This window comes from Oenanthe melanoleuca, chromosome 25 (genome assembly GCF_029582105.1).
Source record: "Oenanthe melanoleuca isolate GR-GAL-2019-014 chromosome 25, OMel1.0, whole genome shotgun sequence".
NCBI classification, from domain to species: domain Eukaryota; kingdom Metazoa; phylum Chordata; class Aves; order Passeriformes; family Muscicapidae; genus Oenanthe; species Oenanthe melanoleuca.
This window is the reverse complement of record NC_079358.1, coordinates 9955821-9968451: the sequence shown is the minus strand read 5'-3', so window position 1 is coordinate 9968451 and position 12631 is coordinate 9955821. Positions and strand designations below refer to the sequence as shown.

General features: G+C 58.7%; 1 protein-coding gene and 1 pseudogene across 1 annotated transcript; both read left to right on the top strand.

Annotated features, from left to right (window-relative positions):
• LOC130262664 (zinc finger protein 665-like) overlaps positions 1-12631 on the top strand; it is a 214411-nt pseudogene that overhangs the window by 140023 nt on the left and 61757 nt on the right.
• Positions 8591-10717, top strand: LOC130263215 (Fc receptor-like protein 4). Its single transcript, XM_056510748.1, is given in 6 exon segments — positions 8591-8661; positions 9243-9263; positions 9353-9583; positions 9886-10140; positions 10240-10388; positions 10391-10717. Coding segments are annotated over 6 exon segments (1032 nt in total). The 5' UTR covers positions 8591-8612.

Below are 12631 nucleotides of genomic sequence, written 5' to 3'. Positions count from 1 at the left end.
TAGTGTTTTCATAGAAGATTTTGGTAGCGAGTACTAAAAATCATTTAAATCTTTGTGTCTGTAACTTCACTAAAATTGCTGTCTTAAATTTGAAAATTGCTTGTTTTAAAATTGCTTATCTTTGTTGTATTGCATTGCAAAAATATTGATCAAGATTGATTTTTAGCTATTATTTTAATTATGTTGCATTTTCTTTAAGCATTTAAAGAAAAGTATTTGAAAAAAGTATTTGAATTGCTTATTATGCCTTAACCAAGAAATTATTATCCTTTTTGTAATCAGAAATTTAAGTTGAAAATTGATTGTTAAATTGATTATTATATTTTAACCAAGAAGTCATTATTATGAAATCAAAAATTTAAATTGAAAATGTATTAACACTGATTTAAATTGTTTATTTATCTTTTTGTAATCAGAAATTGATTTGTTTTGTTTTCTCTCTCCTTTTTCCTTTCCCTACTTTCCTACTCTGTCCAACTTTCTGTCTCTGTTTTCTGGGATATGCTATCAACACAGACGAGTCGTGAAGACTTCACAACGACACCATGAAGGAAGTGCTCCTGCCAATGATCGTGAGTCACAGGGTGGTGTAAGAGTCGGTCTGAAGTTTTCTCTGATCTGCCTCACAACCATCATCAGAGACTGGGACCTGAGATGGCACCACTTGCCCTGAACCGGAGCTCTGGCCTGACCAAGGGGGATGCTTGCGGGCCAAGGACTGTTTGTAGCTGTGCCTGGTGCTTGTCATGGTACACTGCAGGGTACTGGTTATCGCACCCTGTCCCCGCACCTGCGTCATGGAGCGACGATCTCCACATACAATAGTCCATAGATCTCCCCACCTTTTGGCCAGAGGCCACTCGCTTTGGAAAAGGATGATAAAAAGTGACTTTCTTAAAGAAGACTTTGAGATCTCTTTCTCCTCAACGGATTGAGGACACGTCTCACCGGATGACCATGAGGATGTGTCCCATCTGTTGGTAGCTATATCCCATCCTTTCTCTTTCTCACCCTCTCTCTCTCTCTTTGGCACTCAATAAACTGCATTATTGCTTTCTGCTAAACAAACCTGAGTCTCTTATCTTTTGTCTTTTGCACACTGGGGTTGAACGAACCATCACGACTCCCGCTCGGGTTCAGCGGATTGTGACTCCCCCATCACCTTCCCTGGTTTCTGCACCCCTCACCAGGCCCCCTCACCCTTCCCTGGATGCACCACTCCCAATTTGAGGTGCCTGCATTGTCCACAGGACACGCCATCCCTGTCTGTGGCCCCAAAATCTTTCCTTCAACCCTCTCCATGTGTCCCCTTGCTGAATGTCCCATCCTTCCATGGGGTCACTTCTACACCTTCTTAATCCTCCTCCCCAGCTCTGCTCCCGCTTTTTCCTCACTGGGATCTTTCCACTCCTCTCTGATCCTCTCCCTCCCTGATTCCTTCACTGCTCCCTGGTGTCGCCTACTCTTCCCATGTCCCCAGTCCCTCCTGTGTCCCCCTGTAGGGGTCCCACTCTTGGGGGTGTCCCTGTCGTGCAGCCCCCTCGGGGACAGGTGGCACTGGGGGACTGCCTGGTGCTGAGCTTCACGGTGGTCATGGAGACGGTCCCCTGTCCTTCTCCTGGCACCAGGATTGCTCAGGGACACCACTGGGCACCGGTCCCTGCCTTGAGCTGCAGGACATTGGGGACAATGACAACAGCCACTACCAGTGCCGGGTCAGCAATGGGGACAGCGTGGCTGAGAGCCCCTCATTGAACGTCACTGTCCTGGGTGAGCGGGACCCTTGGGCTGAGGGTAACCCCACCCACAGCATCCCCAATTCTGCACATTCCCATTCCACTCAATTCAACTCCCCCACACCATCCCCAGTCCAATCCAGCTCACAGCCCCCACTACTGGGTGTCACAGACCAGGTGAACTGGGACTGTCTGGCTCCAGGTGTCCCCCACCCAGGACATCCAAGCCATGCATCCCTAAACCAGCTGTCACATCCTCCACTGAACATCAGGTCATATTCACCCTACGGAGCGTGACACTCCCAGGGCACTGAGACCCTTGGCATTGGGGTGATGTCCCCGTTGATGTGCCCCATGGCACCCATCACATCCCACCCACGCCATTCCGTGCCCCCTACCAGGTGACGGCCATCCCCACCGTTGGACACAGCATCCCTCATCCCACCCTCATCTCACCCACAACCCATCCTCATCCCCCACTCCTCATCCATCACATGCTGTCATCCTAGACTAATTATGACCACCAGCACCATGGGGTCACTGTCCTGGGTGAAGGAGACCCTCTGTCTCCAGGTGCCACCATGCAGACACCCTCATCCCCCCACAGAACTGGTGCCAGCCCCTCCACCCTGCCTCAGCCCTGTATCTGTCCCTGCACTGCCCATGGCCAATGCCACCATCACCCCCAGTCCCCCGGCTCTCCAGGTGCGCCCAGGTGACCCCGTGACCCTGCGCTGCTCGGTGCAGGTGGGCTCAGCCCCTGTCACCTTCACCTGGCTGCTCGACGGGCACGAGGTGGCTCGGGGTCCCCTCCTGGAGCTTGGGGCCGTCGATGTGGGACATTCGGGCACCTACCAGTGCGTGGCCACCAACCAGCTGGGACAGGACGGGCACCGCGGTTCCAGGCACTCAGCCCAGAGCTGGCCCTGGAGGTGACACCACAGGGAACCATTGGATACCACTGGAGCACAGGTGGGATCACACGGGGTCATTGGGTTTGCAGGAGCCCTGCAGTGACAGGTGACCCTGATGTGTTCCTTCTGTCCCCAGTAGTGGCTGCAGGCCTTGGTGGGTCCCTCCTCTTCCTGGTTCTGCTCGTGGGTGGAGCTCAGAGCTCCCAGTGCACCCACGGCTCCTCATCTCTCCTCCTATTGCCCGAGGAACACAGGACTCGTTTCCCTCTTATTGGCACCCAAATGAAGCTTTTTGGTTGAACTGGGAGAGATGGTGTTTATTTGTTCAGTTCTGTTGGGTTTTAGGAATGGGATTATCCAATATTGGGCTGCCACTACAAACCAGCCCTGTATTTCCTTCTGCCCTGTCTGAAACACCTCCCAAGCTGTGTTTCCCACACAGTGATGTTACAAAAGCCCTGAGGGTGTTCCAGAGTCTCTGCTCTTTTCCAGGGCAGAGGGGATCAGGCCATGGCACAGGGTGGGGTGTCAGGGACAGGAACAATATGATATCTCAAGATATTTCTGAACACCTGTGTGTGGCAGGGCTGGGTCAGTCCTTGCTTTTTGTGATGCAGGGCCCTGTGTGTCAGTCTGTCAGCCATGGCACACTAGGGACAGATGACGCTCTGAAAAACTCAGCTCCTGAGTGGCCAAGGAACCAGGAGTCCCACCTTGGGAGCAGGCCCTTGATGGCCCAAGGACTTCAAATGCAGAGCAAGAGGTAGCCAAGTGTCTGACCCTGTCTTCTCTGGGAGAGTCTTCCCCATCCATGCAATGGCAGAATTCAAGAATTTGGAATCTGTCTTGGATTAAAACAGAATTGTCTGCCAAGGAAAGAAGGAACCTTCCTGGAATGGAAAGAGGATCCGTCCCTTTAATTATTATAACTCTGAAAATTATGTGGCTTCCAGACAAAAATGCAAGAACAGGTATAAAAGTTCATTCCTAGGACATTTATAGAACAGAACAGAACAAACAGCAACAGAGAAACAGAAATTTCCAACCAGCTCAGGGCTCTTTGTTCATCTTTGGTGCAGTTATGGCCACGGCCAGCAGGGGGCGCTGCAGGGAGCACTCCCGGCCAGCAGGGGGCGCTGTAGGGAGCACTCCCGGCCAGCAGGGGGCGCTGCAGGGAGCACTCCCGGCCAGCAGGGGGCGCCCCGGTGCCAGCTCCAACCCCTCAGGGGCCATGGCGGCCTCGGGCGGGAGGGACGAGGCCAAATCGCTCCTTTGGCAAACTCACACTTTGCACCAACCGGTCCCGGCACCAGCACCGGCAGCGCCCGGGCAGAAGAGACGAAGGCAGCAGCTTGGATCCTGGTGCCCGGTGGCAGCGTAGCAGTGTCCCGGCCCAGGCACACACCCTGCGCAACACCCGCGACCGCTCTCCCTGATGGGAACGCAAGGAAGGCAGCGCCGAACCCCAGGCAGGTCTCAGGCCCACAGCAGCACCTCTTGTGCCTTTCCACCACAATTCCTGAAAACCCTCAGCCTTTCACTGCCTTTTCCTCCTTCAGCCCTGGCACAGCAGCTCTGGGAATGTTGAATTCCCCTGGGGTGTTGAGGAAAGCAGGTGCTCCTTGCTGACACTGCCAGGGCTCCTCAGGGGCTCCACAGCACGTTTGGAGCTGCTGCTCTTCCTGGGGCACTGCTGGTCCCGACACAGCAGCCTCAGGGGGAGGACAAGGAGGAGGCGGAGGAGGAAGAAGATGAAGGGGTGGAGGAGCAGACCATTAACGCGCTCCTGCAATTAGACCCAGCATTCCTGAAGTTCAGTCGTGCTTTTAACTATCCCTGTGCACAAACACACGATTCTGCAATCTCTCCCAGAGATTTTGGGCTACCGGGGCAGCATTGGACTCATCTTGGGGCTCAGATTCCCCCCCAGCCATCCCCACAAGAAGTTTCTTTTCTGCCGGGAAGATTTTGGGGAGCTTCTCGACTTGGCCACTGCACAGGAAAGGGCTTTGTCCAGCCCTGCTCTGGCCAGCCCCAGGTGACAGCCAGGACCTGAGGCTCCCCCCGTCCCCTTGCCTTTGTTTCTCGCAGCTTTTGAGCTGCTGCAAAGGTGAGAATTCTTTCTGTGGCCAAAAAAGGCCTGGCTGTGGTTTTCTCAGCCCTGCAAGAAGCACAAAAGCCAGTGTGAGCCCAAGCCAGTGTGAGCTGGGTGCTCTGGGCACCTGCGGGTGACAGGGGACACCAGCCTGCCAGGGCCACCACGGGGCTGGGGACAGCAGGGCATGGACATGGCATCCCCCGAGGACTCACCAGTGAGGCCGAGGGTCTGGGCTGGAAGGGAGAAGGGACAGGGCTGGGTGGGGGTGGCCCTGCAGGGACAGAAGCACCAGGGAGACCTGGTGTGGTGCCTGTTCCCAAACTGTCCCCATGGGAACACTGGTGTAGCAGGGAGGTTTGAGGACAGGGACACCTTGGTCACCCTGGGCTGAGGCAGGACAAGGGGACACTGTGGACACCCCATGTGTGCACAGGTCACCTCCTCCAGCCCTACAGCACCTGTCCCCACGGCCACATCCCCATGGCCCTGTGCCCATGATCCCATTCCCATGGCACCTGTCCCCATGGCCCATCTGCATGGGACATGGCCCTTGCCCCTGTCTCTTCATCCCTGTCTCCCTCCCTGTCCCAACAGCTGCCCCAGCCCCAAGGTTCCTTTTGCCACATGCCAGTCCCCACACCTCAACCCCCCTGTTCCCATCCCCACATCCCATTTCCCCCTATACCTGTCCCCATGGCCACCCCACGGCTCTGGTCACACTGGGGTCCATGCCCATGCCCTGGGTCCGCTGGCCTCGGGGACCTCAGGGGACCCCACAGCCCCCCTGTGCCCCCTCCCCACCACTCTCTGCCTCACCAGGGCCCATCCCCAGGGTGTCAGGCCCGTGCCCAGGGCACTCACCCCACAGGAGCAGCGCCACCTTCCCGGCCATCCCAGTGTCCCTGGCCATGGGCACTGGCTGTCACTCGCTGCTGGGGCCACCTGTCCCCTGGCTGGCGGCTCTTCCTTATAGGTGGACTCTTGGTGGGGGCAGGGTGGGGAAAGGTGGAGACAGGAAAGAGATATGGGACATGTCAGGGACCATATGGGATGGTCTGCAGACATGGTTGGGGATTGGAATTCCCAGTTGTGGGGCCTCAGGGCATGTCGGGGACCTAGGATGGATGTCCATGACAATGGGTGTCCAGGGAAATTGAAGTGCCACGTCCTTGGGGATTCCTGTCCCAGAGGTGGCAAATCCTTAGCACCTCTGTCCTGGGGTTGCTGATCATTCTCACTGCCCCCATTGGGCCCTGGCACCTCTGGGGTGCCCAGAATTTAGGGGACAGTTGTGATGACCTTGCCCTGATGATGGGAAATCCCAGGTACATTTGGTGCCACAGCAATCTGTGGAAATGCCCATGTGTCCTTCAGGCTCTGATTCCTTGGTAAATCCACTGCACCCTGCCCTGAATTCCCCTGCCTGGGCACTCCCTTCTCCTGCTGGGACACCCTTGTGCCCCAGAGACACGTGTGGAGTCCCTGATCAATATTTCCACACTTTTCCCTCTCTGCTGGTGTCCACATCCAGAACCCAAACATTCTTTCTAGGAGGTTCCAGAGGGTTGCAGGTTTTGTTCAGGGAGGAGGGTCCTTGTCACGTTGTTAAGCAGATCCTTGAGGGATTTGCAGCATTTCTGGGGCTCTCTCAGTCCCTTGGGGACAGGCACCAAAAGATCAATTGCTGCATTTCCAGACTGGTTCCCTCACAGCTGCCCCTGCAGGGGGGATTTCCAGCCAGACTTGCTCTGAAAAACATCAAAGGCCCTCGCAGAGCCACTTCTTGGACTCATACTGGCTTTTGTGCTTCTTGCAGGGCTGAGCAAACCACAGCCAGGCCTTTTTTGGCCACAGAAAGAATTCTCACCTTTGCAGCAGCTCAAAAGCTGTGAGAATCAAAGCCAAGGGGCGGGGGGAGCCTCAGGTCCTGGCTGCCACCTGGGGCTGGCCAGAGCAGGGCTGGCCAATGCCCATCCCTGTGCACTGGGGCTGGGCCATGGCTGGGCCCCACACTGGGATGGCCACTGGCTTCAAGGAGCAGGAGTTTGGGAGCTCCTTCCTGCCTGGGGCTCCATTCCCCAGCTGCTCTTGCTGGCTCAGATCCTGCAGTGGACGAGTGAGAATAGAGAAGTCTGGAACAGGATTTCTCCCCAAACCAAATAAACCCAAATTGTCCCAATCCCACATGACAGAAACCCTGTGGGGGGATTTTGGGGAGCAGGCGAGGGAGGGGGAAGCCCCCCAAGAGCTTCACAAGTGTTTCATGGGGAGGGTCTCATCCATCTCCTGGTTGCCAGCACTGAGGCCCTGCAGGAGTTTTGGCTGTGGGAGTGAGCTTTGGGTATTTTTGGGGTGTCTGTGCCCTCTCTGTTTCCCCCCCAATCAGCCCTGATGGGGTTTTTCACCCACAGAATGATCCTGGTGGGCTGTGCCATGGGACCGAGGTGCTGCTCCTGTGAGGGTTCCCAAATGGGGATTGAGGGCTCCCAGATGGGTGGGGGCAGCCAGTGAGGGGGTGTAGAGTGGGTGGGTCACACCCCGAGTTGGGGCACCCCAGAGGTCACAGAGGTCCCAGTGCCCCACTGAGGACAGAGGGGGTTGGCAGGGCTCCCCTGCCTGGGACAGGGATCTCCAGGATGTGCCCTACCCTGGACAGGCACTTCCTCAGGGAATGTGTCCAGGGACCCTGCCCAGAACCGCCATCCCCCAGGAGAAGGTCTCCCCTTGTTAGATTTGTTACTACTGGGACAGAATCTGCCCAGAACGTGTCACCATCAGAACAGGATCCCCTCAGGCAGGACCCCCTGGATGTTCCTCCCAGGACAGAACCCACCCCTGTGTTCCTCTCAGCACAAATGTCCTCTTCCTTCTGCTGCAGGGGAGAGAAAGTGAAAGTGTTGGGGGGGCACAGCTGGACACTCCCATCACCCACAGCCTCCCCACCCCTCCCTGCAGACTCCCCACACCCTTTTCTCCCTCCCTGGGGTCCCCCCAGCCCATTCCCTTCCCAGGTGCTTCACAGGATTTCTGAGCCAGGAATTGGGAGTGAGGGAGCATGGCACAAACGTGAGGGAAATAAGGAAAACAGAGAAATATAGAGAGGAAAAGTCGAGGGCAGGGAGGGAACAGTAACAGAGCTACCCAGGACCCCCGTGTGATGCCTGCCCAGGAAACGAGCACCCCAGGGGGGCAGCGTTGGGACCTGGGTCACCCCAAAATCTGAAGCACCCAGGGAAGGAGCTGTGACCTTTGGACCTGCCCAGCTACTGCTCGTACCTGGCACTGCCCATTCCCCTGGAAATGCAGCCATGGGACCCCCATTCTTTCTGTCCCCCATTCCCTGGGACCCCAATCCCAGCACTGCTATTCCCTAGGATCTCCATTTCTAAGGACCCCCATCCTGGTAGTTCCAGCTCCTGGGACCCCCTCTGCCTAGGGACCATTATTCCACAAGGACACCCACTCCCCTGGCATCCCCACCCCTGGGATCCATCCCATGATCACAAATCCCTGAAGGCCACCTTCATCTGGGACACTCATCCTTGAGTCTGAATCGACCTAACCCTTGTGACCCCCCTTCCCAAGGGACCCCATCCCTGGCACCCCAGTGCCCTGGACACCCATCCTTGACTCCCTGCTCCACCTCAGACTTTAAATTCTGGCAACATCCTGTCCTCACCATGTCCCTCCATCACCCCCATGTCCCACAAGGTCCCCCCCCTGCCCCCATCCTGTCCACACCCTGCCCCCACCAAGGGCCACCTACACATGAGGACAAGACCTGCCCTCGCTTCCTGTCCCTTCATCCGAAGAGCCGCCAGCCAGGGGACAGGTGGCCCCAGCAGCGAGTGACAGCCAGTGCCCATGGCCAGGGACACTGGGATGGCCGGGAAGGTGGCGCTGCTCCTGTGGGGTGAGTGCCCTGGGCACGGGCCTGACACCCTGGGGATGGGTCCTGGGGAGGTAGAGAGTGGTGGGGAGGGGGCACAGAGGGGCTGTGGGGTCCCCTGAGGTCCCCAAGACCAGCAGAGCCAGTGGGGGACAGAGCCAGTAGCCCCTCAGTGTGACCAGGTTTTTGGGATGGCCCTAAGGACAGGAACAATGGAACTGGGACTGGGAGAGGAATGTTGAGACAGGGATGGGGGACAGGGATTCAGGGACAGGGATGTGGGGTTTGGCTGCATGCAGCTGGGGCATCTCTGGGGAAAGGGACAGAGGGGATGCACCGTGGGGAGGTGCCCACAGGGCTGGTGGGGGTGACCTGTGCCAGCACGAGATGGCCACGTTGACTCCATTCCAGACGTGCCTGTGCCACCCAGACAAGTGAAACAGAGCTCTGCCCTGGGAGCCTCTGCAGACCTATTGAGGATCGTGCACTTTCCTACAAGAGGGTGTCCTCAAGGGGACATTTTGAGGACAGCCCCACACCCTGATCCTGGGTGCCACTCTCCCAACGGGGCCACCCCACCCAGCCCTGTCCCTTCTCCCTTCCAGCCCAGACCCTCGGCCTCGCTGGTGAGTCCTCGGGGGATGCCATGTCCCCCCCCCCGTTGTCCCCAGCCCCGTGGTGGCCCTGGCAGGCTGGTGTCCCCTGTCACCCACAGGTGCCCAGAGCACCCAGCTCCTGGTGGAGCCCCCCTGGACGCCGGCGGTGCTGTGGGACCGGGTGACACTGACCTGCCAGGGCTCGGGGACCGCCGCTGCCACCACCTGGTACAAGGACGGGCGGCGCTGGTGGAAGGAGCGACGACACAGCTTCACTGTCACCGAGAGTGGCACCTACAAGTGTCACAGACCCGGGACCAGGATCAGCTCCCCCATGATGGTGTCAAATGGTGAGGGGGGATCTGAAACGCTCAGGGTGGTTCCCTGATAGGTCGGGGTGGGCTCCACTCTGTGGCTGGCCTCACAGCCCTCGTGTGGCGAGAGCCTGTCCCCTGAACACAGGGACATCCCAGTGCATCCCAGTGTGGTGGGACCCCCGTGGAGACAGCTGTGTCACAGAGCTGTTTGCTCCTGGTGTCCCGCTGACCCTCCCTTGCAGTGGACACTCCACCCAGATGTCCCTGGTGCCACGGGCACCCACTTTGGACCTGTCTCGGGCTCCTCAGTGTGACTGGAACCTCCTGTCCCACAGAGCCGCTGGTGCTCCAAGCGCCAGCACGGGCACTGCTGGAGAGGGACACGGTGACACTGCGCTGCCGGGGCCGGCAGGACAGCTCTGTCACCAAGGTGGGATTTTACAAGGACGAGCGGGATCTAGGGGAGTCCCTCGGGGGCACCGAGCTGTCCCTGTCTCCTCTGCAGCTGCACAAAAGCGGCCACTACCGCTGCGGGGGCTGGGTGGCCTCAGGAATGTCACTTTCCGCGCCGGTGACAGTGACAGTCAATGGTGAGCATCCCCACTGCTTGAATTCGAATATCCTGACATCCTCAAAGCCACTTCTCAGTGGACTCAGAGTCACAGTCCCCACGCCCAACTCTTTCCCAGAGCTCTTCACGGTGCCGGTGCTGGAGGGTCCCCCCGAGCTCACCGAGGGGTCCCCCCTCAATCTCAGCTGCCTCAGCACCCCCAGCCCCCTGCGGCCCCCAGCCCCCCTCCTGTACCGCTTCTACCGGGACGGGCAGTCGGTGGGGGGAGCCCGCAGGGGTCCCCGCAGCTCCTGGTGCCCGCCGTGGGGGTCTCCCACTCGGGGAATTACAGCTGCGAGGTGCGCTCCGAGGGGGGGGCCGTGCGGAAGAGCAGCGCCCGGCTCGGCGTCACGGTGCGCAGTGAGTGCGGGATGGGCACGGGGAGCCCCCACAGCTCTCCCAGGTCTCCCATCCCTGCTCTGCGTGCTGCCCTGCTTTCCCAGCTCTCTCCCTGGGTCCCTGCATCGCCTCTCCTGGTGCCTGCATCCCTCATCAGGTCCCCTCAGCCCCTTCCTGAGTGCAACTGTGTCTATCTGAGGTTCCTGCATTGTCAATAGGTCACCATCCCTGTCAGGGCACTCAAAATCTCCCTTCAATCCTTTCCTGGTGTCCCCTCTCTGAATATCCTATCTGTCCCTGAGGTCACTTCCACCCCGTTCCAAGCCTCCCCACCGTCTTCTTCCTCACTGGGATCCCGACACCCCTCTTAGATCCTCCCCCTCACCGAATCGCTCACTGCTTCCTGGTGTCCCCTATTCCTCCCATGTCCCCAGTCCCTCCTGTGTCACCCCGCAGGGGTCCCGCTCTCGGGGGTGTCACTGTGTGCACAGACCCCCGGGGGACAGGTGGCACTAGGGGACCGCCTGGTGCTGAGCTGAACGGTGGCCATAAGGACAGGTCCCCTGTCCTTCTCGAGCAGGGGGGCTTGGGGACAAGACTGGGCACCGACCCTCACTTGGACCTGTGGCACCAAAATAGGGGCTAGTATGCGTGGTGACACCGTGGCTGACCGTGTCCCCCTGAATGTCACCATCTTGGGTGAGAGGGACCCCGGGCTAGGAGTGACTCTGCCCATGGCATCCCCTTCCCACCCATCCCAACCTTATCCCCCACTCCGGCTCCTTCTCCCTAGCAGGTGCCAGCCCCTGTCCTTGGCCTCAGCCCTGTCTGTGTCCCCGCAGTGCCCGTGGCCAATGCCACCATCACCCCCGGTCCCCCGGCTCTCCAGGTGCACCCAGGTGACCCCGTGACCCTGCGCTGCTCGGTGCAGGTGGGCTCAGCCCCTGTCACCTTCACCTGGCTGCATGATGGGCAGGAGGTTGGCCAGGGTCCCCTCCTGGAGCTTGAGGCCGTCGATGTGGGACATTTGGGCACCTACCAGTGCGTGGCCACCAACCAGCTGGGACAGGATGGGCAACGCGTGTTCCAGGCACTCAGCCCAGAGCTGGCCCTGGAGGTGACACCACAGGGAACCATTGGACACCGCTGGAACACAGGTGGGGAACTCAGGGGTCATTGGGATTGCAGGACCCCTGCAGTGAGAGGTGACCCTGATGTGTCCCTTCTGTCACCACCAGTGGCCGCAGGCCTTGGCGGGTCCCTCCTCTTCCTGGTCCTGCTCGTGGGTGGAGCTGTCAGTTGGCACCGGTGGAACAACATGGGTGGGTGACAATGGGGACAATGGAGGCCCCGGTGAGCTTGGGGGCCACCAAAATGAGGAGGTGATGGGGTGACACCCACAGCCTCTGACGAGGGCTATGCAGAGAACTCAAGACCTTTGCTCAGGGCCCTAAATGATTCGGGGTGGTGCTGGAAGCCTTGCAGAGATTTCGGGGGTTCTTTCAGTGATCCTGGAGGAATTTGGAGCGTCTCCCTCCCAGCCAGGCTTGAGCTTCGGGGGGCTTAGGCAGCCTAGAGCACTGGGATGATTCAGGGATTCTGGGGGGCACCAGAGGTGCTCAGGGGTCCTGGGGAAAATTGAGGATGCAGTGGACTTTGAGGAGTCCTGAGAGGGGTCTGGGCCCAGAGTACCCCACAGTTACCCCTCCCCTTTTTCCTTTGCAGCTGCCAGGAAGCAGCAGGAAAGGTGAGTGTGATGCTCCAAGCACACTCTGGCCTTTGACCCCAACCCCCAAGACCTCCCATTCCCTCCCACATATCCTCTTTATTCCCTCAGGGCCCCCCCAGAGCCCTCAGCCCCCCCAGAGGAGGGGGAGGTGCTGTACACCCACGTCGTGAGCACCAAGCAGACAGGGGGGTGAGTCCAGGCTGGGACACACGCAGAGGGACACGTCACCCATGAGTGTCCCCCTGCCCAGATGCCACAGCCAGTGTCTCTCACAGTGTCCCCCCGTGCCACCACACTCCAGGATCCCCAGGTGACCTACGCGGAGCTGCCAGCAACCCATGGGCGACAACGGACATACGGGGACATCTATGGGAATGTGCTGTGACACTCAGGGCAAGGCTGG